This window comes from Sarcophilus harrisii, chromosome 2, assembly GCF_902635505.1.
Source record: "Sarcophilus harrisii chromosome 2, mSarHar1.11, whole genome shotgun sequence".
In the NCBI taxonomy this organism is placed as follows: Eukaryota; Metazoa; Chordata; class Mammalia; order Dasyuromorphia; family Dasyuridae; genus Sarcophilus; species Sarcophilus harrisii.
This window is the reverse complement of record NC_045427.1, coordinates 344,205,139-344,229,866: the sequence shown is the minus strand read 5'-3', so window position 1 is coordinate 344,229,866 and position 24,728 is coordinate 344,205,139. Positions and strand designations below refer to the sequence as shown.

The 24,728-nt window shown below is 34.8% G+C and overlaps 1 protein-coding gene across 1 annotated transcript in view; it reads left to right on the top strand.

Moving 5' to 3' along the window:
• The window catches only part of TGFBI (transforming growth factor beta induced), a 55,147-nt gene that overhangs the window by 25,850 nt on the left and 4,569 nt on the right, over window positions 1–24,728 (top strand). Inside the window, exons 4-14 of the mRNA XM_003756437.4 lie at window positions 328–488; window positions 1,048–1,212; window positions 2,187–2,333; window positions 5,538–5,679; window positions 8,058–8,270; window positions 8,489–8,626; window positions 9,483–9,628; window positions 12,744–12,880; window positions 13,901–14,031; window positions 18,516–18,640; window positions 19,971–20,073. Coding sequence (XP_003756485.1) covers window positions 328–488; window positions 1,048–1,212; window positions 2,187–2,333; window positions 5,538–5,679; window positions 8,058–8,270; window positions 8,489–8,626; window positions 9,483–9,628; window positions 12,744–12,880; window positions 13,901–14,031; window positions 18,516–18,640; window positions 19,971–20,073 — 1,608 coding nt within the window. The remainder of the gene's footprint in view (window positions 1–327; window positions 489–1,047; window positions 1,213–2,186; window positions 2,334–5,537; window positions 5,680–8,057; window positions 8,271–8,488; window positions 8,627–9,482; window positions 9,629–12,743; window positions 12,881–13,900; window positions 14,032–18,515; window positions 18,641–19,970; window positions 20,074–24,728) is intronic.

Sequence of the window (24,728 nt, the reverse complement as noted above, 5' to 3'; positions counted from 1 at the left end):
TGAAATAATTGAAATGATCTTAATACACAAAGAACCTCCTAGGAATAAATTAAGCACTTGTGTTTTGGAGGAAATTTTGCCCACATATCAATTTTAATACATCAAATATTAAATCGCCTTCATCAGAGAAGACTAATTCTGTCAAATTCAAATAGAAAGGGATTCCTACAGGGAACATATTGACTTTGGAAACCACAAATTAAGATTACTTTATTCATTTCCCAGTTACAATTTTATCTGGTTTGTCAGTTTTGTGGGTTAAGTTTTACACCTCTGAAGTAGACAACCACTGTCTTTTTTTTGAAACACAATCCTTGATTTTTTCAGCGCTGCCTCTCTCAAACATTTATGAGACCTTGGGTGTTGTTGGATCCACTACTACTCAACTCTACACTGACAGGACTGAGAAACTGAGACCTGAGATGGAAGGCCCAGGAAGTTTCACAATCTTTGCTCCCAGCAATGAGGCCTGGGCTGCTCTGTCTGCTGTAAGATAATGATCATTTACTTATAGAGTATTCTTGCTTCTTTCATCAGAGACATGTTCCTGTAAGAGTCAACGTATAATGAATGAGAGGTGAAATTGTGTCACAGATATATTCCACAGATAAACAAGTGTTAACACATGCTATATCAGGAAACTTTCCTCTTTTTACTTTATTGAACTTTATTTATTTACTTTATTTAAAACCCAAGCTTAAATATTTTCTTTTGGAGGGTATATAATAGATACTTCTAAGTTTCCTTGACTAGATCAGGACTTCTTAAACTTTTTTACTCAATCCCTTTTTAGTTGAGAAATTTTATACAAATAAAACACTTGTTGATAATAAGTCATAATATTTTGACCACCCTACACACATTAAATGATATGACCTCATATAGGGTTGCAACCTAAGTTTAAGAAACTTTGGACTAGATAATCTATTTAGAAATGTAGATTACATTTAAAAATTATGGTCAATCTCAGCTAGTTATCAGACTCTAGACAAGGGCTATCTTCACATGGCTACAAACTTTCTTCCTTCTTCCCTTTCTTTATTTCAGGAAGTTCTGGATTCCTTGGTCAGCAATGTCAACATTGAACTACTTAATGCACTTAGATACCACATGGTTGATAGACGAGTCTTGACTGATGAGCTGAAACATGGGACAACACTCATCTCTATGTACCAGAATTCAGATATCCACATCCATCATTATCCTAATGGGGTAAGTGTATTTTTTGGTCCAGAATTGTGATTTTATCAGTATGTCAGACTCCCTATATAGCAAATGCTTCCACTGGTACAGATCAAGAACTTGTATGTAGCTTTCAGTCTTAGACATTTTCCTAGGGAATTGAAAAGTTAGCTCATTTGTTTATGGTCACACATCTAGTATGTTTTCATAGGCAGGTTTTGAATCTAGGTTCCTGACTCTAAGGTTAACTCTCTCTCCATCAACTCTGTTATATCATTAATTCTATCTGCTGGTTTTCAGAGTAGGAACATTATTTATATGCTATTGCTTTTTACAGTAAAGATCCACTGTCTTCAGTGGGGACTTGTTTGTTGAGTACTTAGTGTCCAAATGAGAGGTTGTGTGGTATAGTGGACCTCAGAGCTGGGAAGACCAGGTAGGAAGATAGGATTCAAATCCTATACCTCATGCATAATGCTTTAGATAACTCTCCAACTCTCTAAGTTGCAGAGAATATGACAACCCCTGTTAATAGAGGAAGTTGTTTACTAGGAACTCATTCTATAAAGAAATCATAGGACCTGTTGTTTATTATTAGCTTTCTCACTAAGAGCACAATATGCCACTCAAATCACAGATCTGGTCAAAATTTTTTAAACTGTGAGGTAAAAACAAATAAATAAATGAATCATAGAAAATTGTCATCACTATTTGACCAGGCAAAATTTTTAGAAAATTAGTTGTTTTAGTTTAGGGGTCGTAGAAGAATTTAAAAAAAATTGAAGTTCTTACCCCATTGAAATGATCCACAGAATGGAACATTTGAGTAGATTGATAGCATTATGTTCCATCTGGAATTCAATTGGAAAGATGAAACTCATTAGAAAATCCTGCTAATGCAGGATCGTTAGCAGTATGAGAAAATGAGACTCTGGGCTTATTTTATGTAAGGCTTTTGTTTTCATTCTATCCCAACTCCTGTTCTCTATTTTTAACTTTTGCAGATTGTTACTGTCAATTGTGCTCGATTGCTGAAAGCAGACCACCATGCTACCAATGGTGTGGTTCATCTCATAGACAAGGTCATTTCTACCACTACCAATACCATCCAACAGATCATTGAACTTGAAGATACATTTGAAACCCTTAGGGTGAGCATATTACTTGCATATATGCTACTTGTTCTCATAGCCTATAGCTAACTTTAAAAATGCAATATTTGAGTAATCAGAAAAAAAATTCCTAATTTCCTGGAAGACTTGAAATAAATTTGTTTGAAACATATTACAAAGATAATTAATTATAATATCAATCATTTGAAGTTTATATATTTTTTAAAAATACCATTTATTTCAATGAGTTCACTCCTAAATCTCTCCTTAGTTGAAGAATTTTCTAATCTTATTGGCTTTACTTGCAGAAACAGAGGGATTTTCTTGGATACTGGAAAATAGCTCACTTGTTATTATTAGTATAAACTAGGTCACATCTGGACTTCTGATTGAAACACGCAACATATGGGGAAATCTTGTGCAGTTGTCTAGAGTCTGTCCAGGCCCTTAAAAAAGTGAAACACTGGACTGACTTTGATTGAAGGAGTTTACATCTTTTTTCTTACTTGTCACTTGGGTATTATAAATATAGTTATATAATGCTACATTTTATAATAATTATAGTAAATCACATTTATATGGTAAGATTTACAAAGCACTTTCCTTCCAATAACACTTTGAGATAAGTAGTACAAAAATTATTATCCTTATTTTACAAATAAGTGGTGAAGTTCAGGATTTGAACCCAAATCTGACTCTTTGCTCTTTGCTGACTCAATGCTCTTTGTTTCACTATTTATTTTTGAATATTAGGCTAACTATTATCCACCACTGTTAAAATACAGGAAAACTTTAGTTCTAGACAGGAGTTAAGGAGAATTGATTGGGGTTTTGCTCTAGGGTATTGAAATTTAGAGGGTACTGATTGTTCTTGTAAGTCTTCCACCATATGAAAACTACTGAGATTAACACATACTTAGCAAAAATGATTAGCTAAAATAGTTTTCTCCCAAATAACCATGTTCCAGCTAAACCCCTTCCCAGTCTTAACATCCCTTACCTAAAGCCTCCCCAGTGTCATTTGCCTCATGTGTAAAAACAACTAGTTACATCTCTGTCTTCTGAGGTAGAAATCTTTCATAGATGCTGACTTTCAGTTCATTGGACCAGAACAAGTAGTATGTCAGGAATTGACCTCTCGAACCTTTGGGTCCATTGCATTGAGCCATGCTCATTTTTCATCATAATCTATACTATGGATGATGGGCAAAGACTGAGATTTGGGTGTCAGGGATTTAGTTACTAGCTTAGAGTCTGTCTCCCTATGTGATATTGGAAAGCAATTTCCTCATTAGAAAATGTCTTTCTATGTGGGTAGGAATAGTTGTTCTCCAATCTGTTTGTGTAAATGAACAAAAAGGAAATGAAACTGCTTTGTAAGTGATTTCATAATTCTTTGAGAGGAAAATTCCCTGGCCGTAATAGCCATGAGATCTCTCTCTTAGGAGGTAAGGGGAAACTATGGTGCCTGCTTCCTTGGAGACTTCCAAGGGTAAAGTGAAAAAAAATTGGATTTTGGTTGATATGGATATAGTACTTTCATAGACTAGCTGAACTTTGAAGGGGAATAGGATCATAGATTCAAAGTCCAAAAAGATTTTAGGATCCATCTAATACAACCATTGAATGTTATAGATGAGTAACTGGGGCCCAGACAGATTAAGTAATACATTCAAAGTCACAATCATAGTAAGGACCCAGCTTGGATTTCAACACAGGTCCTCTGAATATAAATCCAAAAACCCTTTCCACTATGTCATGCTGAATGCTTCTTTTCACTGTTGAATTCTGTAGTCTCTTTGACTCTTCATTTCCAAGGAGCTTCTCCTAACGCATTATTTTACAATATATTATAGATCATAAAATTTGAGGTTCTTAATTTCCATTTTCAAATTTTCTTCCTTCCTCCATTTTCTCCCCTCACTCATTGAGAAAGCAAGAAATATGATACCTTTATACATGTGAAGTCATGAAAAACATGTTTCTGAATTTGCAGTGCTCCAGGTTAAAAAAACAAACAAGGAAAATAAAGGAAATAAATCTGTTTTCATAGTTCACCAAATCTCTTTCTAGAAGTATATATCATTTTTTATCATAAATCCTTCCAAGTTGTGGTGTATTATTGTATTGATCAAAGTAGGTAAATTTTAAACACTGATTATATTTACAATATTGCTATTACCGTAACCTGGTTCTTCTTATGTCACTTTGCACCAGTTCATATGTCTTCCCAAGTGTTGTTCCGAAATCATCTTCTTCATTGTTTCTTTTAACTCAATAATATTACATCACAATTATATTCCATAACTTGTTCAGTTGCCCCCAATTAATGGGCATCCCTTCAGTTTCCAATTATTTGCCACCATAAAAAGAGCCATTATAAATATTTTTGTACTTATGGGTCCTATTGCTTGGATCCCTTTGGGTATAGGCATAGTAATGGTATTTCTGGGTCAAAGGGTTTTATAGGGTTTTTTTTTAATAGTTTTACAGTTTTATAGCCCTTTGGCATAGCTATAAGTTGTTCTCCAGAATGGTTGGACTAGTTTATAGCTCCAGCAGTCTCTCTTATTTTCCCACATCACCTCCAGCATTTGTTATTTTTCTTTTCTGTCATCTTAGCCAATTAGATAAGTGTGAAGTGATATCCTAGAGTTGTTTTGATTTGCTAGAACATAGAAGTTAGAAGTTAAAACTTGGATCATTTAACCTTTATCCAAGGTCAGATTTGTCCAAGAACAAACAAGTATATTTGAATTCAGACTTTCTGACATCAAATTCAGTGTTTCTTTCCCTACATCACAATGCCTCTAGAAAATTAAAAAAAAAAACCAACAACATAAATATAGAAACACAAAAATGGAATATGTACCAGAGGTTAGTCTAATTATTTAGTGGTGGGGGTTCCTTTAAACCTCTTAGTAGGCAGAGATAACTGTTTACTTGGGGTTTCATTGATTTGGGGTTTCATTAAAATTTTAAACCCTTTGAAGACAGATCAGTCTATGGACAATTGCATATAGTCTTTAATTTTTCTTCTTGGAAAAAAAAACATATAAAACACAGAAGAGCTATTTTTCCATGTAAGATACAGTAGAATACAGGCAACTTAAGGACAGAAATTCTTTAAGTCTTCATTGTTGTAGTGTCTCCTTGGCACCTTGTATACAGTAGGCACGTAAGAAATATATTTTTATTTGAATTGAATTCCCTAAATAGGGATCTCATTCCCTTTCTTTTTAGGCTGCTGTGGCTGCATCAGGCCTTAATACTCTGCTAGAGGGTGATACTCAGCTCACTTTCTTAGCTCCAACTAATGAAGCATTTAAGAAGATCCCTCAAGAAACCCTGAACCGTATCCTAGGTGATCCTGAAGCATTGAAAGGTGAGTGGTCCTTTCATCAAGTGTTAAAGAAAGTGTGCAGGCCTGGTTCCAAAATTAGTGGCTGAGTCTGAAGATAGTATTTCAATAAAGCAGTTATTATTATTATCATCAGTATTGTTATTGGTAGTAATAGTAATAATAATAATCTTATATTGAAAGTACTTATTGGTTGATAAGGGTGATACTTGGGCACAAATTCTGGCAAATCCTTTCAAGGTTCATACTTTTGTTCTAGCACAAATGGAGCAGGCTGTTTCTGCCAAAAATAGTCATCCAATTAATAAGCTCAGAAAAGGTTCATTAAAAATTTGCCCCCTAAGTAATTATAGAGCATAGTACTCTCCACCCCAAGGATTGGAGGGTTTCCCATTTGTGGCAATAATAACCCTTCCCATTAAGATCATGGATCTTCTGAAATTAAAAATGACTCACATTTGTATAGCATTTTATATATTTTATAAACATTATCTCATGTGATCCCATGTTAACCTTTGAGAAGTATAGTATAACGACTTAAAAAATGAATGCATAAAGGTTAATAAATAAAACCTAATAGACTGAGTTGAAAAAGACTTCATAAACTTTACTTTAAAAAACAAGCTTTAAAAGTGAAATAGTAAATATTCAAACTTTTAGAGACAATATGTGCCTGAAACCACTTGATTTACCCCATATAGAGCTTATATCTAGGAATGATTTGCAGTGTTGGAATTTGAACTCAGGAGCTGTCTCCAAATTCACTAATCTTTATACTTTATTTTACTTCCCTCTCCTCCCTCAAAAAAAAGGAATCTATCCTTGAGCCAGAGGAGTTAAAGCATGTAAGTGATTATTTAGGAAGAAAAGTTTCTAATTTTAAGGGACTCAGTACATTTCCCCTAAGCTACCTTGAGCCATAAAATCTGCCAAGTTTCAGATGTGCTTCCCCGTGCCCAGGAAGGGTTGAACAGAGTTTAACATCAGAATTGGCAACAAAGGCAGCAAAGACCCTGTTAATTTCATTTCAACTCATTTGTTTCCCTCCTCAATCTTTCACATCCTTGCAAAGAAGGTGAAAAGGGAACCCAAAAAACCTGGTAACAACCCCTGCACCCACACAAACATAGACTATTAGAGCTAGATGGGACTTTAAAAATCGTCTTGTGTTATCCCCTCCTTTTACAGGTGAAACTGAGGTCCAGAGAGGCATGTCATTTACCAACTTGGACAGACAATAAAGTAAATGATAGATTGTTTTATAACTTCAAATGCATTGCACTTTCCAATACACTTTAGTGCTTTCAACACTGTTCATATTTCGTGAGGAAAAGGACTCAGCCTTAAAGCATTCAGACCTGCCCTGAAGAAAGGCAAAGCAGCAACAAAGACATTACATGCAGAGCCTGAGCAACCATAACCCACCCTGTATTCGGGCTGAGTTCTACTGTTTGCTATCAGATGCTATATTCAACAAATATTTATGTGCTGTATGGTCCCTGAAAATGAAAATACCAAACAGTGGAAAAACTTTTCCCCTGTTCCACTGGTGAAGCAAGCAATATTTTTCTCAAGAACCAAATGACTCCATAATGCATTACAATTTCCCCATGCTAATGATTATTGTGTTTCTATTCCCATATTTTGCTGTGAAAGGAAATTTGCAACTCCTTGGGAATACAAAGTTATGCTTTACATTTCAAAGGAGCCAAAACCAGTTAGGAATCAATCAAGAAACCTCCAAATCATTTGTTAAGCATTTATTATATGCCATATGCTGGGGATACAAAGAAGCAAGCTCAGTAGTGATACATCTAATTCCATAGCTTCACCATTACTGGCTTCTCATAATGGAGCATGAGGTGGGTAGGGGGGAAGAGAAGGAGTAAGCATAAAGTACTAAACCAAACCATGACCAACACCTGCGATTAATCCTGTATACCACAAAGATAGAATAAGGGGAGGAGACCTGGGACAACCTCTCTATTCATTTCTCTAACATTCTCATTCTTTTGGCCTTTATCCAATGCGATCTCTTTTTACCGGGAAACCAGCTAGTCTCCTTCCAAAACCAAATTATCCCTACATTGTCCTTTTCTTTTCTGATAGCATAATTATTAACTAGTTCTGATTTGGAAGTCATTTTACTCCCACTGATTTTAGTTTCCACATCTCCAAAATGAGAGGATTAAGAAAAATTCTTTCTTTGGGGGGTCTAAATCCTGTGAACTAATGAATCATAATCAACTCTTTATTTGGTCTCCCATTATGACTGCAGCCATGTCCAATCCAAATTGCATTATCTCTCCACACTAAGGATGACAATTGTCTATGCTTATTCTCCATCTTCCAGCAGTTTGTCACCCAACTCTCCCATAATATGGATCCTGTTTATTCCCCAGATCTCTTAAACAACCATATCCTGAAATCGGCTATGTGTGCTGAAGCCATCATCTCAGGTCTGTCCATGGAGACTCTTGGGGGTAATACCCTGGATGTGGGCTGTAATGGTGACATGCTCACTATTGATGGGAAGGCCATTATTTCAAATAAGGACAACTTGGCGACCAATGGAGTGATCCATTATGTGGATGAACTGCTGATTCCAGACTCAGGTAAAGCTCAGTTATAGCCATACACTCTGGAGTTACTTTTTCCTAAGTAACAACATTATCTTAATTCTCTAGACTTTTTCTGTACTGGTAATGTTTACAGAATATTTTTGCTTTCCAATATGATATTTTTAATAATGTGTGACATGCCTTAGAGTGAATGAATGACAAAAGAAAGTAGCATTTAAAATTTTCAAACCAACTTTTGTTTTCCTTTTTAGCTAAGACTCTATTTGAATTGGCTGTTGAGTCTGATGTTTCAACATCTATTGACCTTTATAGACAAGCTGGCCTTGATTCTCATCTCTCTGGAACAGAACACTTGACTCTTCTTGCCCCTCTGAATTCTGTATTCAAAGGTAAAGTTAACAAACAAAAAGACATAGAAACTTACCTGGGAGTAAAGATCTTCTCTCACTATCATACTATGCTCTATTTGAAATACTAGGTACAATATATATGAAGTTTTAGTCTTACTAAATGAGATGCATTTTATGCCACTGAAAGGGGGGGGGGCCACAAATTCAGGGTAAACAAGATTTTTCTGGTGTTTTAACTGGTAAAAAAAAATATGTGAGGAAGAAAGTGTGACTGAAGATCTTTTCCTTAAAATATAGAATTTGTGTCTTCTAGTCAAGGATTTTTTTTTATGCTTTTATTTATAAGATCAGTTGAATATGTAATGATGATTTAGAGATACTATTATGGCAAAGTGGATAGAAGGCTAGCTTCAGAGTCAAGAAGAGGTGGGTTCACATCCTGCCTCTGACACATATGGCTGACTCCATACAAGACACTTAATCCCTCAATGTACCAGACAACTATCCAAGAATATGCTATAGATGAGTTTCTGATCTACACTGGAGGAAAGAATTTCCATATGGGTGTTTCCCAAACCAAAAACATAACAGGTCTGGACCAAGTCATTGGGAAAAGGAGACAAAGAATTTTCGTCTTTGATTACTTTCCAAATTTTCTCTTCAAAACTTAACACCCCAACACTAGCCATTCTCTGGGTATCTTCTGAGAAAAATTCCAGAGTTTAATGAAAGCTTAAACTTAAAGGTCTGACTCTCCTGTACTCAAGAGACAGATAGTATGTACTGAATTTTTAAATTTCAGGAATGCAGGTCCTTTTACTAGGTTCACTTTCTAAATCATTTTGTTAATTACAGAAAAATGTCTCACTGAACTTTAATAAATATTCTCTTACAGATGGTGTCCCTTATGTAGATGCCAATATGAAGAATTTGCTTCTGAATCACATTGTTAAAGATCAGCTATCTTCTAAGTATCTGTACCATGGACAGACCCTGGACACTCTGGGTGGGAAGAAACTGAGAGTTTTTGTTTATCGTAATGTAAGTTCTGATCTTATTATTATATCTATTGTTTGTAATTGTGCTCCTTCTTTGGATGAATTGCATAGACTGTCAGAGTATCATCACATCTCTGTTTATTAGCAGAATGGAGGGTGGAAAAATAGAGGTATTTTATATTTTTAAAACTGTTTCTGAAAGCTATTCCTGAGAGTAATAGGATCTTATGTTGCAAATATAAGATTATTTCTAGAGATCTTTGAAAACAAATTAGTCATATTATCTACCTAAGAAAAGGGCTAGACTCCTATAAGGCAAGGAAATAGAACAGACTTCCATCCACTGTCAATGAATATTATATTTACAATATTTTCTCAAAACCATGTTTTGTTTATTTAGCAATCTTTATTTGGAGTTCAGCACTCCAAAAATAGAGAACCCCATGGATCTATTTTATTTTTTTTCTTTTTTTTCATACCTAGTCTTTCTAATATTCTATTTACCTCTTTAATTTCTTTCTTATTTGTTTTGTGATTTGATTTATCTAAATCTGAGAATGCAAGATTGAGGTCTCCCGCTGTTATAGTTTTGCTGTCTATTTCTTCTCGTAACTCTCTTAACTTCTCCTTTAGGAAGTTAGATGCTATACCACTTGGTGCATATATGTTTAATACTGATATTGCTTCATTGTCTTTTAGCAAGATATAGTTTCCTTCCTTATCTCTTTTAATTAGATCAATTTTTGCTTTTACTTGATCTGAGATAAGGATGGCTACCCCTGCTTTTTTGACTTCACCTGAAGCATAATAGATTCTGCTCCAGCCTTTTACCTTTACTCTGTATGTATCTCCCTGTTTTAAATGTGTTTCTTGTAAACAACATATTGTAGGGTTCTGACTTTTGATCCAGTGTGCTATCTGCCTCCTCTTTATGGGGGAGTCCATGGATCTATTTTAGGCCCTTACCTGGTCAATATTATTGACTTGGATGAAGTTTATTAAAGTTTTGGATGACAGGAAGATGAACAAAATAACTAACAATGGCAAATGGCAAAAATGGGATCATAAAAGAATCTTCTAACTGCAATAATGAGCTGAGTCTGAGGTTAGAATTAAATAGAGATAAATGTAAAGTCCTATACTTAGGCTCAAAAATCAACTGTATGAAGTGAGAGAAGTGTTGAGTCAGATTTTCATGGACTGCAGATTCCATATGAATCAATAGCATGACATGGCATCCAAAAAAGATAGCCTCAACTTGTTTTAATCCACACCGATGATTTTAATGGTGGTGTGAATTTGAGTTGTGAAAAACCTTTCAAAAACCCTACAACACACAACTGTACATTATAATCTTAGACTGGATAATTTGAAGCATTATGTCAGAACAAGGGAGTTGGTAGCCCTGCTGTATTCTGTTCTCATTAGATCTCATCATCACATCATAGGAAGAAGCCTGACATTCTAGAGTGTGTTTAGAAAAACAAAAATTATGCCATATAACGATCATTTGAAGGAATTGTAGATATTTAGCACTTGAGTGGAGTGAGAGTGGGAATGGCACTAGAAAAAATAAAACTCTTTTATGAGTTAGATTAGATGATTGATGAAGTCCATTTTAACTCTCAAATTCTTTGATTCTGTAATTCTGTGAAGTATGAGAAGGTCTACAGAAGGTCAATGGAAGAATAAGTGATACCAGAGGGAAGAACAAGTAATAGTGGTGAAAGAAACATACGTTGGTTTCTTCTCCACAGAAGAAAAGCTTATAATACATAAAACTGTTCCAAAGTAAAATGGGCTGTTTTGGAAGGCAATAATTTCCCCATACATAGTGGGACTCTAGTAGAGATTGGGTGAACACTTGTAGACTATTTTTATAGAAAAGAAGCCTGTTTAGACACAGGTTAGAGAAAACAACATCTGAGGTTCTAGTTAACTTTGAGATTCGATTATCCCATATATCCCATATCTGTTTTCTTTTATATCTTATTACTATATATGATCAAGGCTAATTTTGAGAAACCAAGCTCATTATTATGCAACTCAAAAAAGAGAAGATAAACACAAAGTTAATACTTTGCTTCAATAAATATATTTTGATGTTCAATAAATATAATTTTCATGTGCTAAGTATTTCTAAAGAATATAAATGGAGTTAGAAAGACTGGAGTTTGAAGCCTGCCTCAGAAATTTACTATCTATACAGTGGATAATCTCCCTGTGCCCCAGTTTCCTTCTCTATTTAATGGGGATAATAAAAGTATGCACATCATAGGACCATTGTTAAGATTTAATTAGTTACCCTATCTTTAAAAATTTTGGAAACCTTGAAATTATAATATAAATATAGCTATTATTTAAAGTGGATCATAGTCAAACTACTAGATTGAGAACAAAAATGTCCAAAGTGAGTTCAATATATAAATCTTATAGCTAATGGACATTAGATACTTCTGGTATCTCTTCTTTTTTAATGTTACTTATTCTTGATTTGTTGGAATATTTACAAATTTTTTTCATAGTTTCTTTGACTTCAACAACAATTTAATAAGTATATATTAAACATTGATCTATGTACCAAGGCTACTGATCACAATGCGTCATATACAAAATTAAAGGTTAGAACATTAGAAGAGCAAAAGGAAGCCCCAAGAGAGGTTCTGTAAGACATTTTAAGGAAGAAATTTCACTACCAGTGGAGAAAGGTGAGGAAGAAGAACTAAGTAAAGCTTCATAATTAGGATGAGATCAAGGAGTGGGTAATAGTTCAATTTGTCAAATGTATGAAGAGGAGGAATATGAAATAAAAGTAAAGCTAGGTGGGAATTAGATTGCTGCAGACCTCAAATACCAGGCTAAGAAGTTTATATTATATTTATATTTATTTATATTATGTTGTAATATATTGTATTTTTATTGTATTGCATTGTATTGTAATATATTGCATTTATATATTTATATCATATCCTATATGAAACACATTAAGGTTATTTAAACAGGAGATTTAGATTCTCATTTTTTATAATTTTTCTTCACATGTGTTTGTTTCCTCCCCATTGTGTTTGAATTTGATGTTACAGATGAAAGTTAAAGATCCCTAGAAGGATAAGATAAATAGCTTTCCTCCTTCCTTCCCTTCATGATTACTTTCACAGAGCCTCTGTATTGAGAACAGCTGCATTGCAGCTCATGACAAGAGAGGAAGATATGGCACTTTATTTACTGTGGACCAGATGTTGACACCACCAATAGGGACCATCATGGATGCTCTTAAAGTTGACAATCGTTTCAGGTAACAACCATGCTTTTTTTCCATCCCAGAGATGTCTTTTGCAGTTAGCATCATAAATTACAATTGTCTTCAGTTTTCTTGGTCTCAATTTCCCTTCTTTCCTTCTCCCTTTCCTTCTTCTATCCCTTCATCATAAGTCTGTATGTTAAGTATAGTCTTTTGTGAACTTTCCTAAGAGGAATGTGGAAAGGATGGATTACATAAATTAAAATGAGATATCTAAAAATATCTTTCTAAGCCTTAAAAAAGCTTAAAAATTATCTTTCTAAAAATAATCCCTGAATGCCTAGGAAAAAAACTTCATTTGCAATGATAAAATGCAAAGAAAATGCTATTCTCTATTGTTTAAGTATCTAATAAAGTAGAGATGTCTATTTTTTTCAATATTTTGCTCTCTCTTTTTCTTCTTCTCCTTTTCTACATAGATGTCTAATGAAAATAAAGTTCCTTCCCATTCCTTTCTTTGAAGTTCCCATCATTTCCATCTAATTTTCTTTCCACATTTGTTTTTATTTCTAACTTTCCTGTTACTTCATTATTTGGTGCATTTGCTTCCCCTCACTTGTGTTCCCTATGACTAAATACAGCTGCCTGCAAGATTAAGTCAAACCTAATAAAATTCTGAGCACAGCAGAAACTAAGCACACGCTAAATGTCTAATTCCTGAGCCGCTTCCTTAGCATGTAGCTCATTTGTGCCTCTTCCTTTTCCACCTTCTCATTGTCAACCTCTTAGGGTCAGTCGTTTGACTGATTCGTGGCTTTGGAAGCAGGATGATTCACATGAAAGAAAAGAGGCCAAAGAGAGAGAGAGAAGGAAGGCCAAATTCAAACCAGATTTTGCTATTCTTTTTTGAGCCCTCATAAAAATCTTAGCAGGGAGGATTTAACATTAAGGGTTAAATTGAGAATTATGAATCTCAGTCACGCATATTCCATCTCTCTCCCCCATTCTCAGTGGAAAATTGAGAACTGATCCCCACCCCCAACTCCACTAGCTATTGTCTTTGTCTTTCCTCAGCACACTGGTGGCTGCCATTCAAACTGCAGGTCTGACAGAAATTCTCAACAGAGAAGGTACCTACACCATCTTTGCCCCAACAAATGAAGCCTTCCAGGCCCTACCACCAGAGGAACTGAATAAATTCATGGGTATGTGCTTCACATTGCCACACATGCAATAAGGAGGTCTGAGGAGATGTTTCCTTTCAGGGATTTGTTTAATAAATATTTGTTTCTTTCCTCAACTGTGGATCCCATGAGAACAACAACAACAATAACAAAAACTTAAAAGACCTTCACAACCAAAAAAACCCATCAAGTTATGTTCATTTAGCAGTTAGATTAAGTGAGGTCTTCGTTAGAAGATGAGTGGGAAAGCCACCCTCTGATTTTTATTTATTCTTTCCCTTCTTTGTTGTTTTGCTTTGACATGATTTCTCTCTGGTGAACATATGGGGAACTCTCAGTGTGGAAACTCCCACTATAATACAGGTCAGCCACTCTTCAGTATGAGGGTGCCTAAGGGCACTGAGAAGATAAGGGCTGAATTTTGGTCATGAAATTGGTATTTGTCAAAGGTGCTGCCTGAAGCCAGCTCTTCTTTACTCCCAACTCAGTCCTACATCCACTGAACCATGAATATCTCTCTCTCTCTCTCTCTCTCTCTCTCTCTCTCTCTCTCTCTCTCTCTCTCTCTCTCTTTCTCTCTCTTTAATTTTGGGAAGTAGGTTGGAGAGCAACAACAGAGTTTGGTCTAATTTAGAGATTTCATAGGTTATGAGGAGCTTTTTTGTGTCTGGGATATTGAGAAGATAAGTGATTTATTCAGGATCCCATAGCCAGTCGATGTCAGAGGGCAGACTTAAACTTCTCTCTACCTGATTTGGAGGTCTATGATATCCACTACATCACACTACCTTGACCCACTTCTTAGTTATTAATTAGTACTTATAGATTTAGAGTCAAAGATCTTTCTCCAGGCAGTCCTACCTCAACTCATCCCAGGTTTGTGAGAATTACTCTCTTTTCTTAACAGCATGAACATTTAGAAATTATACAAACTCTGGAACTTGCACTCTATAATTATTCATTTGACCATTTTATGAAAGGAAAGCAGAAAATTTAGTTTGTTGTCCCTTAAGTGGGTAAACTTGAATATCTTCCAACTTCATTTCCACCCTCTCCAAACCAACAGACAGATGTCTTCATGGATCAATTAATCATTATTCAGTAAGCCTCCTTATTTCATATTCCTAAAGAAGATACCTTCATTCTCAACACCAGCTGCTTCCAACTTCAGAAAGAAATAGATATTTCTTAGTTCTGATAAGGGTTTGGGGATGTCTATTCATGATAGTATAATCAGGGAAGAGGAAAAAAAATGAATCTACTTTTTTTCTTGTGTTATAAAAGCTAGGTAACCTATTTCCAATACATTCACAAAGCTAAACCTAAATCAGTCATAATACCCCTATATCTCCAGGCAAAAACCTATCTTATGTTTATAATTGTCTATGCCATTTTAATGTCTATACAGAATAACATTAGATTTTACATTAAAAAGAAGGGACCTCAGAGGTCAAGTAGCCCAAATCTTTCATTCTACTGATGAGAAAACTAAGGTATAGAAAAGCTTTCCCTACGAATTCCCTAAATCTTCCTATATATACTTCCCTAAGATCACACAGGTAATAAATAGAAAGCTGGGATTTGAACCCAAAAGGCAACACTCAGAGAACCCTCACTAAAATATCATTTAATGGGGCAGCTAGATGGTGTAGTGGATAGAGCCCTGGCACTGGAAACAGGAGTTCAAATCCCACTGCACATAATTAACTAGCTGTGTGAACCTGGACAAGTTATTTAGCCCCAATTGTGAAAGGAGAAAAAACAATCAAAAAATAATTACACTTACTATCTGTGTACCCTTGTGCAAAACATTAGAACTAAGTTCCCTTAGCCTGAAAGACTAGAACAAAAGGGACAGTGAAATCTTTCCTGGCTCTGAATCTATGAACCTATGTTATATGAACCCATATTATAAATGGATATTAACTCTATTTGAAACATTTAAACCCCTCAATCCAATGACTCTAGATCCAATGCTCTTGCTACTTTCTACCACTGCCTCCAGTGTAGTTCCTAATATATGGTCAGGGAAAATACACAAATACCCAATATGAAGCTCTGTCCAAAGATTTTAAACTCTTCATGTTATTTCTTTAGGAGAACCCCAATCCATTCATTTGTGTATGCAGTTTATTGCCTATTGGTCCTTAAAGACTCTAATGCTTAAAAGTAATATGGGTTTTCCAGAAACTGAGTGAATTCCTGACAAATGCTAAGGGGAAAAAAAATTAACTTCACCAATAAAAGGTATTATAAAAGTTCAAATGAGCTATAAATGACCATTGGAGAAATCTAACCATTTGGTTTATAATATATCACACTCAACTGAGATTAGGAGGCAGCTAGTAACAAAATAAATAAATTCCTATGCTTGATTTGGGGAGCATCTGTACAGCCTTATTTATATAAGCCTAAGCAGTGGGATGTTTAACTAGCCGATCAAAACACTGATGTGGTTCAAAAGGAATTCTGGATTGTAATGACCAGAAGGCACAATAGGGAGTAATACTTTACAGTCTTCCTAGATAATAGCAAATTATTCTTCTAAATTCACCCATCAAGAAACCAGAATCATGGAGAGAAAATGCTTTTGAGTATAGAAAGTATAAATATATCACTACTGTGTATATCTAGTAGTAGCCACCTTTCTGATGAAGCATCCCAGATGAGGAAGCTGGAAAAGTGCCTGACTTTTGAAGCAAATATTTAGTTCCTGGAAACATGAGTCATATTTGTGGAGTGTGCGTGATTTAACTCATTCCCTGCCCCTGAAAAGTAGTGAGCTTTAGGACTAAGTTAAAGCATGGTTTAGGCTCAACTTAGAACCCAGTTTCATACGTTTCATACATACTTATCCCCAACCTGCCATCAGACAAATGCATCCAGTTGTCATCTTAAGGCAATGTAGTATTTTTAGGAAAAATATGAGATAGTTAATCTTAAGTTCAAGTACTAAAAGACATACTATTTTGTTGTATCCATAATACTAAGCACTAAGCTAGACACTAGTGCTGGATAAAAATGATTAATTACCTATCTCACAGAATTGCTTTTAGGATCAAGATAAGAATAATGAACCTTTTCGTGATTATAAAGCACAGTACAAATGTCTCCTACTACTATTATTATTTAGAGAGATAAGAAGGTATAGTGGAGAAAATGGTAGACTTGGAATCAGAAATTGGGTCATTGACAGTGAATTGGATCATTAGGTATCTGAAATGTACAAGATATTTAATCTCTTTGCACCTCAGTTTCCTCATCTAGAAAATGGGAGTAATAATACTGAGAGTACCTACCTTACAAAATGGTTGTTTGTGAAGTATAAAAAAGGTAATGGACATAAAATGCTTTGCAAAGTTGGAGGCGCTGTCAATATCATAATATAATAATAATATTTATTAGTATAAATAACAATTATTCCATTCTTCAAATGTAAAACTGAGATATAGAGGTAAAACAAGTCCTCTAACTTTATATTATAACTAAGTTATAGACTTAGAAATAGCATGAAATCCTATAACTGAAATAGGTTATTCTTGCCAATTTGGATTTATGTGGAAGAGAAGTTTTATCATGAACCCTTTCTAGGCTACTTGATAAGATTGACATTTTAGGGAAATTTACCCTGTTTCATCTGGGATGTCAACTGATCTCTCTTTTGCTCTAATTTTTCTTATGCATTAATCTTCCTTGACTTTGTAGACATGAAGATAGTTAAATAGGAGAGACTGTAAGAAATAATGTATAGAAAGTATGGGGCAACTAGATGGTACAGAAGTAAGGAAGACACATCTTCCTGAGTTCAAATCTGGCCTCAGACAATTACTATCTTTGTGACCCTAAGCAAATTACACTGGGTAAGACCCTGTTTGCCTTAATTTTGTCATCTATGACATGAGCTAGAGATGAAAATGGCAAACCACTCCAGTATTTTTGCCAAGAAAACCTAAAATGGAGTTTTGAATTAGTTGGACATGACTGAAACAACTGAACAACAACAGACAATAACTTGGAGGGGGAAATAATTAAATTTAAAATCTTGCCTTTGAAATTTGCTAGTTGTATTACTCCATGCTATTTCTTAATACTTTCTATTAAATTGGAGTTGGGTTACAATTTATATTGGTGTTAGATGAATAAAAGGTAGAGCTCCCCAAATTTATTGATATATAGATATCTATATAGACATAAAAAGAGTGTATGTATATGGTGTTTTGATAGTTTATCCCCTTTTAGATAGCTGGTCCTTGTTTTTTGTTCTTTATTGAAAACCTATTTCTTTTAGTGCCATTTGTCATAGATTGCAAATTCCCCAAAGAATGGGGTCCATGCTATTGAATTTGTTCCATATGTCATTTTATATAATTAATAGTTTTCTAAACACTTTTTAACCATCATCACAATAGCATGTCCATCCATTTATCAATTCTTTTGATTAATGTCTTTTGTCCTCCTAACAAACTCAGGAATTAATTTTCTGCCCAAATTATTTTTCCTCTTAGGAAATGCTAAGGAACTTGCCAACATTCTAAAATACCATATTGGGGATGAGATCTTGGTGAGTGGAGCCATTGGGGCTCTGGTGAGGTTAAAATCTCTACAAGGTAGCAAACTAGAAGTCAGCTCGGTAAGTGTTTCTTTATTCTTTATTCATCCATAAGTAATTTTTAATATACAAGGTTAAATGAGACCCTCTCTGGATACCACATCACTGTTGAGCCCCAGATACTAAGAGGGCACCCTCATGAAAGTTGACAACATGTGCAGAAATGTATATTGGGCTTTCTGGGAGTAGAAAATATTTAAAATAAAGACCCACAGTTTTCTTCAGTAGAAGCAGCCTGGCATTATGATAAAAAAAAAAGTAGACAGTTCAAATAAGACATTATATGTGAGGCATTTTGGCAACCTCAAAGCATTATACAGATATTAATCACCACAGACTAATGCTGCTGTTGAATATTGCCACACTATTGTAAGTACTGGGAATACAAAGAAAAGGCAAAACAATAATCTGTATCCATAAGGAATTTGTATTATTAAAGGAGAAACCTACAAAATAAGAACAAGGTAATCTTTAGCAGCTGGAAGGTGGAAGCAGGGCAGGGAGAGATCTTAAACAGAAGGTGGTGTGGAAGTAAGGGTTGAAGCCAGAGTTTCTAAGTGATAGAGGTGAAGAAGAAGGGCCTCTTAGTGGTATAATTCCATGATTTTTAGACTATGCCCAGATTCTGAAAGGCTGAGAGAAGGGACAATAAAACTAGTTTTAGTTTCATATTTACCATTTTACTAGTCTTCTGTGACTTCAGTGTCTGTGGATTCCTGGTTGTTTTACAGCTTGTAATTGAAAAAGATGTTCCACACTTTTCTACATTAATGATATCTGGGCTATTTCTTTGTTCAGTAGGATCCTTCAAAGTATTAGCAAGGAAAATGAAAGGGGATGCACTAACATTTAAACTCTTTGAAATCTGTCCTTTCAGTCTTTTACATTACTCCCTTTTACATACTTGGTGACCCAGCTAGACAGAAGTTCATTATCCTTCACATATGACACTCCATCTACTACCTTCATGTTTTTGCATTGCCTATCCACTATGCCTAGAATGCCTTCCTATTTCACCTTTTATCTTCTTTCAAAGCTGAATTCAAATGTCTGACCCTCTGAATTGCTAATAGCATCTTATTGCCTTGCATTTAATTTCTCCATATTTATATTTATATCTCCAATGTCCAGCACGATTACTGCCACATACAACATTTAATAAATAATTTTTGATTAATTGTTGGATGTTCAAGGAAAAAAAATGTATAGGCAGTAAAGATTTTTGGATTCTCGGTGGATACCAATTACCTATTCTCCTAATTCATTAATAATACTGATCTGGACTATATTCATGTAGAATCTCTATTATCTTTGTATCAAAATGATTTTTAACAAATATTTTGTCCCCTAGAAAAATTCTGTTGTTAACATCAACAAAGAACCTGTTGCAGAAACTGACATCATGGCCACCAATGGGGTCATCTATGCCATCAAAAATGTTTTGCAAATTCCAGGTAAGAACAAAAGGTAGTAGATCTTTTGTGAATTCCTTGAGCTGATTCTTCAGAGATTTATCTTGAGTTGAATTGGGAGAGAGAGAAAGAGCACAGCACAGACAGAGGGTTGAGATGGTAGATTTGTCTAAAGGAAGAAACACTGGGTTTGAAGTTAAAGTAGGTGAACTCTAACATTAGTGCTGATCCAGTTTTAGTTCACTATGTTCTTAGGTATTTTTCTTAATCTCTTAATTTTTTCTGTCTCTGAAAGAAGAATAAGAGTAGCTAACTCATTTATAAGAAATTATTTTGTAAATTTTGAGTAAAAGATAGGGTAGTGCTATGAGTTTTTTTTAATTTTAAAATTAATATTGAACATCAATATAACCAAACTTATTTAGCATTATTTACATATAAATTAACTACAGCACATAAAGCATCACAATTTGTCAGTGATTCCATTCGTCCACATTCACTTTTCCTCTTATATGGTCACAATGGATACCCTATTCTGCTCCAGAGAATCATTCACTTTGCATTACTTCCTTAGTAATTATTCTTAGCTCTTAAAAAATTAAAAGTCATTTTAATATATTTAACATCTACTGGTCATCCTGCCATCTAGGGGAGGGGGTGGGGGGGTAAGAGGTGAAAAATTGGAACAAGAAGTTTGGCAATTGTTAATGCTGTAAAGTTACCCATGTATATATCCTGTAAATAAAAGGCTATTAAATAAAAAAAATAAATAAAATAAATAAATAAATAAATAAATTAAAAGTCCCAGTGTAAATTCCAGGGACTGTTGTTACTTTTTGTTCATAGGGACCCAGTAGATAGAAACAGCTCCTTCCTTCTGTCGTGTTCGCTCTCAGTACCCACAATAAAAGAGCAGCAGGCAAAGGTCTCTCTTTGGAGATGCCCATTAAAGAGATTTAGCTCTTTTAGTGTTTCTAAACCAATTTCATGGTAATGTGTAGACTTTATGTTGCCTGTGAAATTACACTGAAAACTTAGGCAGCTACCTCAAATGAAATGGAATGAAAGGACAAAGCAAATAGCTTTCTTAGGTATGGAGAAAACTCTTTAATTTGGACTTAAAGGAAAGCTTAATGATAGTTGCTGGAAAATAGGAATTGTAAATTATTTGTTAAAGAATTATAGTTTTATGCCTTTGAAATTTACTCTTTTCTCCTGAGGAAGAGAGACTGCTGAACATCATGAGCTTTTTGATAATTCAGTTTCCTTACAAATACTTGTCCTCATCTTATAGTGTAACACATAGGATTTATGAAGATTTGCTTTTTTAGTTCTTTTTCTTATTTCACTGGCAGCAATTCCTTCTCCTGCTATTAGTTGTATATAACACCCCTCTTGCCCTGATTCCCCTTCTAATATCCTGAAATTTGAGAAAAAAATAACTAAACTTGATAGAATTGTGTGTTAAATAAAAGAAAATAGGCTCTGAGTGTGTCAAGGTCTCTTTTGTGGGTAAGGTACATAAATTAAGTGCTAAAGCTTTCCTTTCCTAGGTGTTTAGAGAGTTTTTGAGAGAGGGGTAGTAGAGTATGTGTGTAATATAGTCAGATCTATGCCTTAAAAAGGATTATTTTGGCAATTGTATATAAGGAAAGAAAGCAACAGTAAGCAGAGAAAGATATGAGAGATAAAGGAGAGGAAAGTCATGGTTGACTCTGATTGCAAACCTGAGTAGTTAGAAGAATGGTGATTCTCTTAATGAAAGAATGAAATTTGGAAGTGAGATGGGTATAGAAAAGAAGATAATTAGTTCTGTTTTAAAAAGAGTAAGTTAAAAGTCTTAACAAGGTATCTAGGAGACATATCCAGCAGGAAGATGATGATGTATGACTGAAATTCTGAAGAGAGATGAAGGCTAGATAAATAAATTTTGGAATCATCTGTATGTTAAGATTTGTGGGAGATGGTAAAAATTTAAGTATTGAGAAAAGAGAAGACCCAGTCCAGATATTTAGGAGACACTCATGCTTATGGTATGGGAGATGGTTGATGATTCAGCAAAGCAAACTGAGGATGTGGTCAAATAAGCAACAGAAAGAACCATAAAAGAGCAATACCATAAAAGTCAATGGAAGATAAAATTTCCAGGAAGTGGGAATGGGCAACCATGTCAAAAACTGCAGAGAGATCAAGCAGGATGAATCCTGAAACAAAGTCATGGTGTGTAGCAGTTAAAATAGGTCAAATATGAGTTTATTAAGGGCTTATACTAAAGTGGTCACAGTGTGAATGAAGAGAAAGGGCTCTGAGAAATGTTGGGAAGATAGAAAATAAGACCTGGCAACAGCTTGGATACATGAATGAGTTTAAGGAGTCAAGGAAACACTAGTTTGTGAACATGGGTAGCAAGAACAATGGTGGAACCCTCATCAGTAATAGGGAAAAGAGAAAGGATTGGAGAAAAAGATAATAAAACATGTTTTGGACATGATGAGTCTGAAATATCTTGGGATATACAGTTATAAATGGCTAATAAGTAGTTAGTGATACTAGAGTGTAGGTCTGAAAAGAATTTTAAGTTAGATAAATAGGTGTGATCATCACCTGCACAGAGTAAACAATTGAATCCATGGAAGCTAATAAGATCACCAAATAATGTAGTATAGAAAGAGAAGAAAAGAGGGCCCAGAATAGAATTTATAGTAGTATATATAGAGAAAAGAAAATGGATCCCCATTTTACAACTGAGAAAAACAGAGAGTTAAGTGTATTCCCTATGGTCATACGGCTAAGTAAGTACCTAAGGCTGGATTTCAACTTAAGACTTTCTGACTCCAGTTTCAGTGCTCTATTCACTATTCCACCCACCTGCCTAAGGGAGGAGGTGAACTGGAAAAGAACAGGGTCACAAAATCATAGAAAGGAGATAATATAGAGATAAAATCCAGTTGAAATTAGATAGTGCACTTTATTTCTGGTATGGTTATATGGCATATCTGTCAAATGGCATTCAATGCCCCATGAGAAGTTGCTGCTCTAAGTGAATGAATATAGAACAGGGTTAAAACAAAAATTGTTTTAAAAAAAATTGTAAGATACATTCATATGCCATAATTTGTTCAGCCATTCCCCACATGACGAGCTTAGTTTCCAGTACTTTGCCACTACAAAAAGAGCTACTATCAATATTTTTGTAGGTACGAGTCCTTTTTCTCTTTTGATCTCTTCAGAGTATAAGCCTAATATGGCATCAAAGATACATATACCTTTTGGGCATAGCTCCAAATTACTTTCCAGAATGACTAGATCAATTCATAGTCCCACCCATAGTACATTAATGTGTTTGTTTTTCTGCAATACCTCCCAAACTTGTCATTTTCTTTTTTTTGTCAACTTTGCCACTGATTGGAATGAGATGAAAGCTCAGAGTTGCTTTAACTGGCAATTCTCTAATAGTAATTTGAAACATTTTGTATGGCCATTGCTACTTTGGATTTCTTTCTTAGAAACATAATATGGCTATCCTTGTCTTTTGGGGAAAGGATCTTATTCTTATAAATTTGAATTGCTTACTTAAAGATTGTTTCCCCTAGTTACTTGCTTACCTTCTAATTTAGGCTATATTGGTTTGTTTGCTTTTTTTTTAATTTATTTTTCCCCATTAAGAAAAATCTATTTTATTTATTTATCCTATTTTACTACTACTTTCCCAGTGGGAAAAATTCCTTATAACAAATATAAAAATCAAGCCAAATAAATTTTTGCATTAACTATGTCTAAACAATGTATAATTCATTCTGTATCCTGAATCTAACTCATATCAGAGAGGAAATGGGAAACATGTAGAATTTTGATTGGTTGTAAGTTTTAAGTTATAAATAAGTTGTTTGTCTTTAAAATGTTCTTATTTTATAAATTGTTCTCTTGATTCTGCTCACTTTACAATGATTGTTTCTCAGAAACCATCTCTCTATTTTCTTGTACTACTTATGTATATTATGCTTACTTGACTTTGCATCAGTTCATGTGAGTTTTCTTATGTTCTTCTAAATTCATATTTATCATTTTAAAAAATTGCACAATGTTACATTATATTCATGTTCAGAGCTCTTTTATCCATGACAATCATCATTTAAAAACACAACTTTGAGATAGCAATAATGGGGTGTGATCTTGTTGAGCTCAGGAACCAAATGTTGAGGTGTAGACCACATGTTGAGGTCTACATTTGGGGTACCTAAATGAAATTAGGGTTTAGTTAAGGTCTAGTGGCAGTTTTGGGGTACAGGGAGTCAAACAGAGTTCCCCTGCAACCCCCTTGGATTCGGCGCAAGGATACGGTGGTAGTAGCGGCGCGGAATTCCCAATAAAAGCATTTATTGGCCCAGAGAGCTAGATTAATAAAAGAGGTTTATTACTGAGTTTAGAAGTAGGAGATAGGTGAAGGTAGAGATAAGGAGGGCACTGGATAGAGGGTCCAGTGGACAGAGGGTCCTCACATGGCGACCATGTTTGGAATCTCTGCAAAGAGGGGTTCCCAGTGTGGTCCTTTTAAGTCGGAGACTTAGCTCGAGGGGCTTTGGGGTGTAGCCCCAAAGTTGGCTCAGATCCGGGTGGGGCTGGGACAGGTCCGGATCTTCTATTGGAATTCAAAGGGACCAGGATTTGTGAGTCAAAGGGTAATTTACATTAGCTAG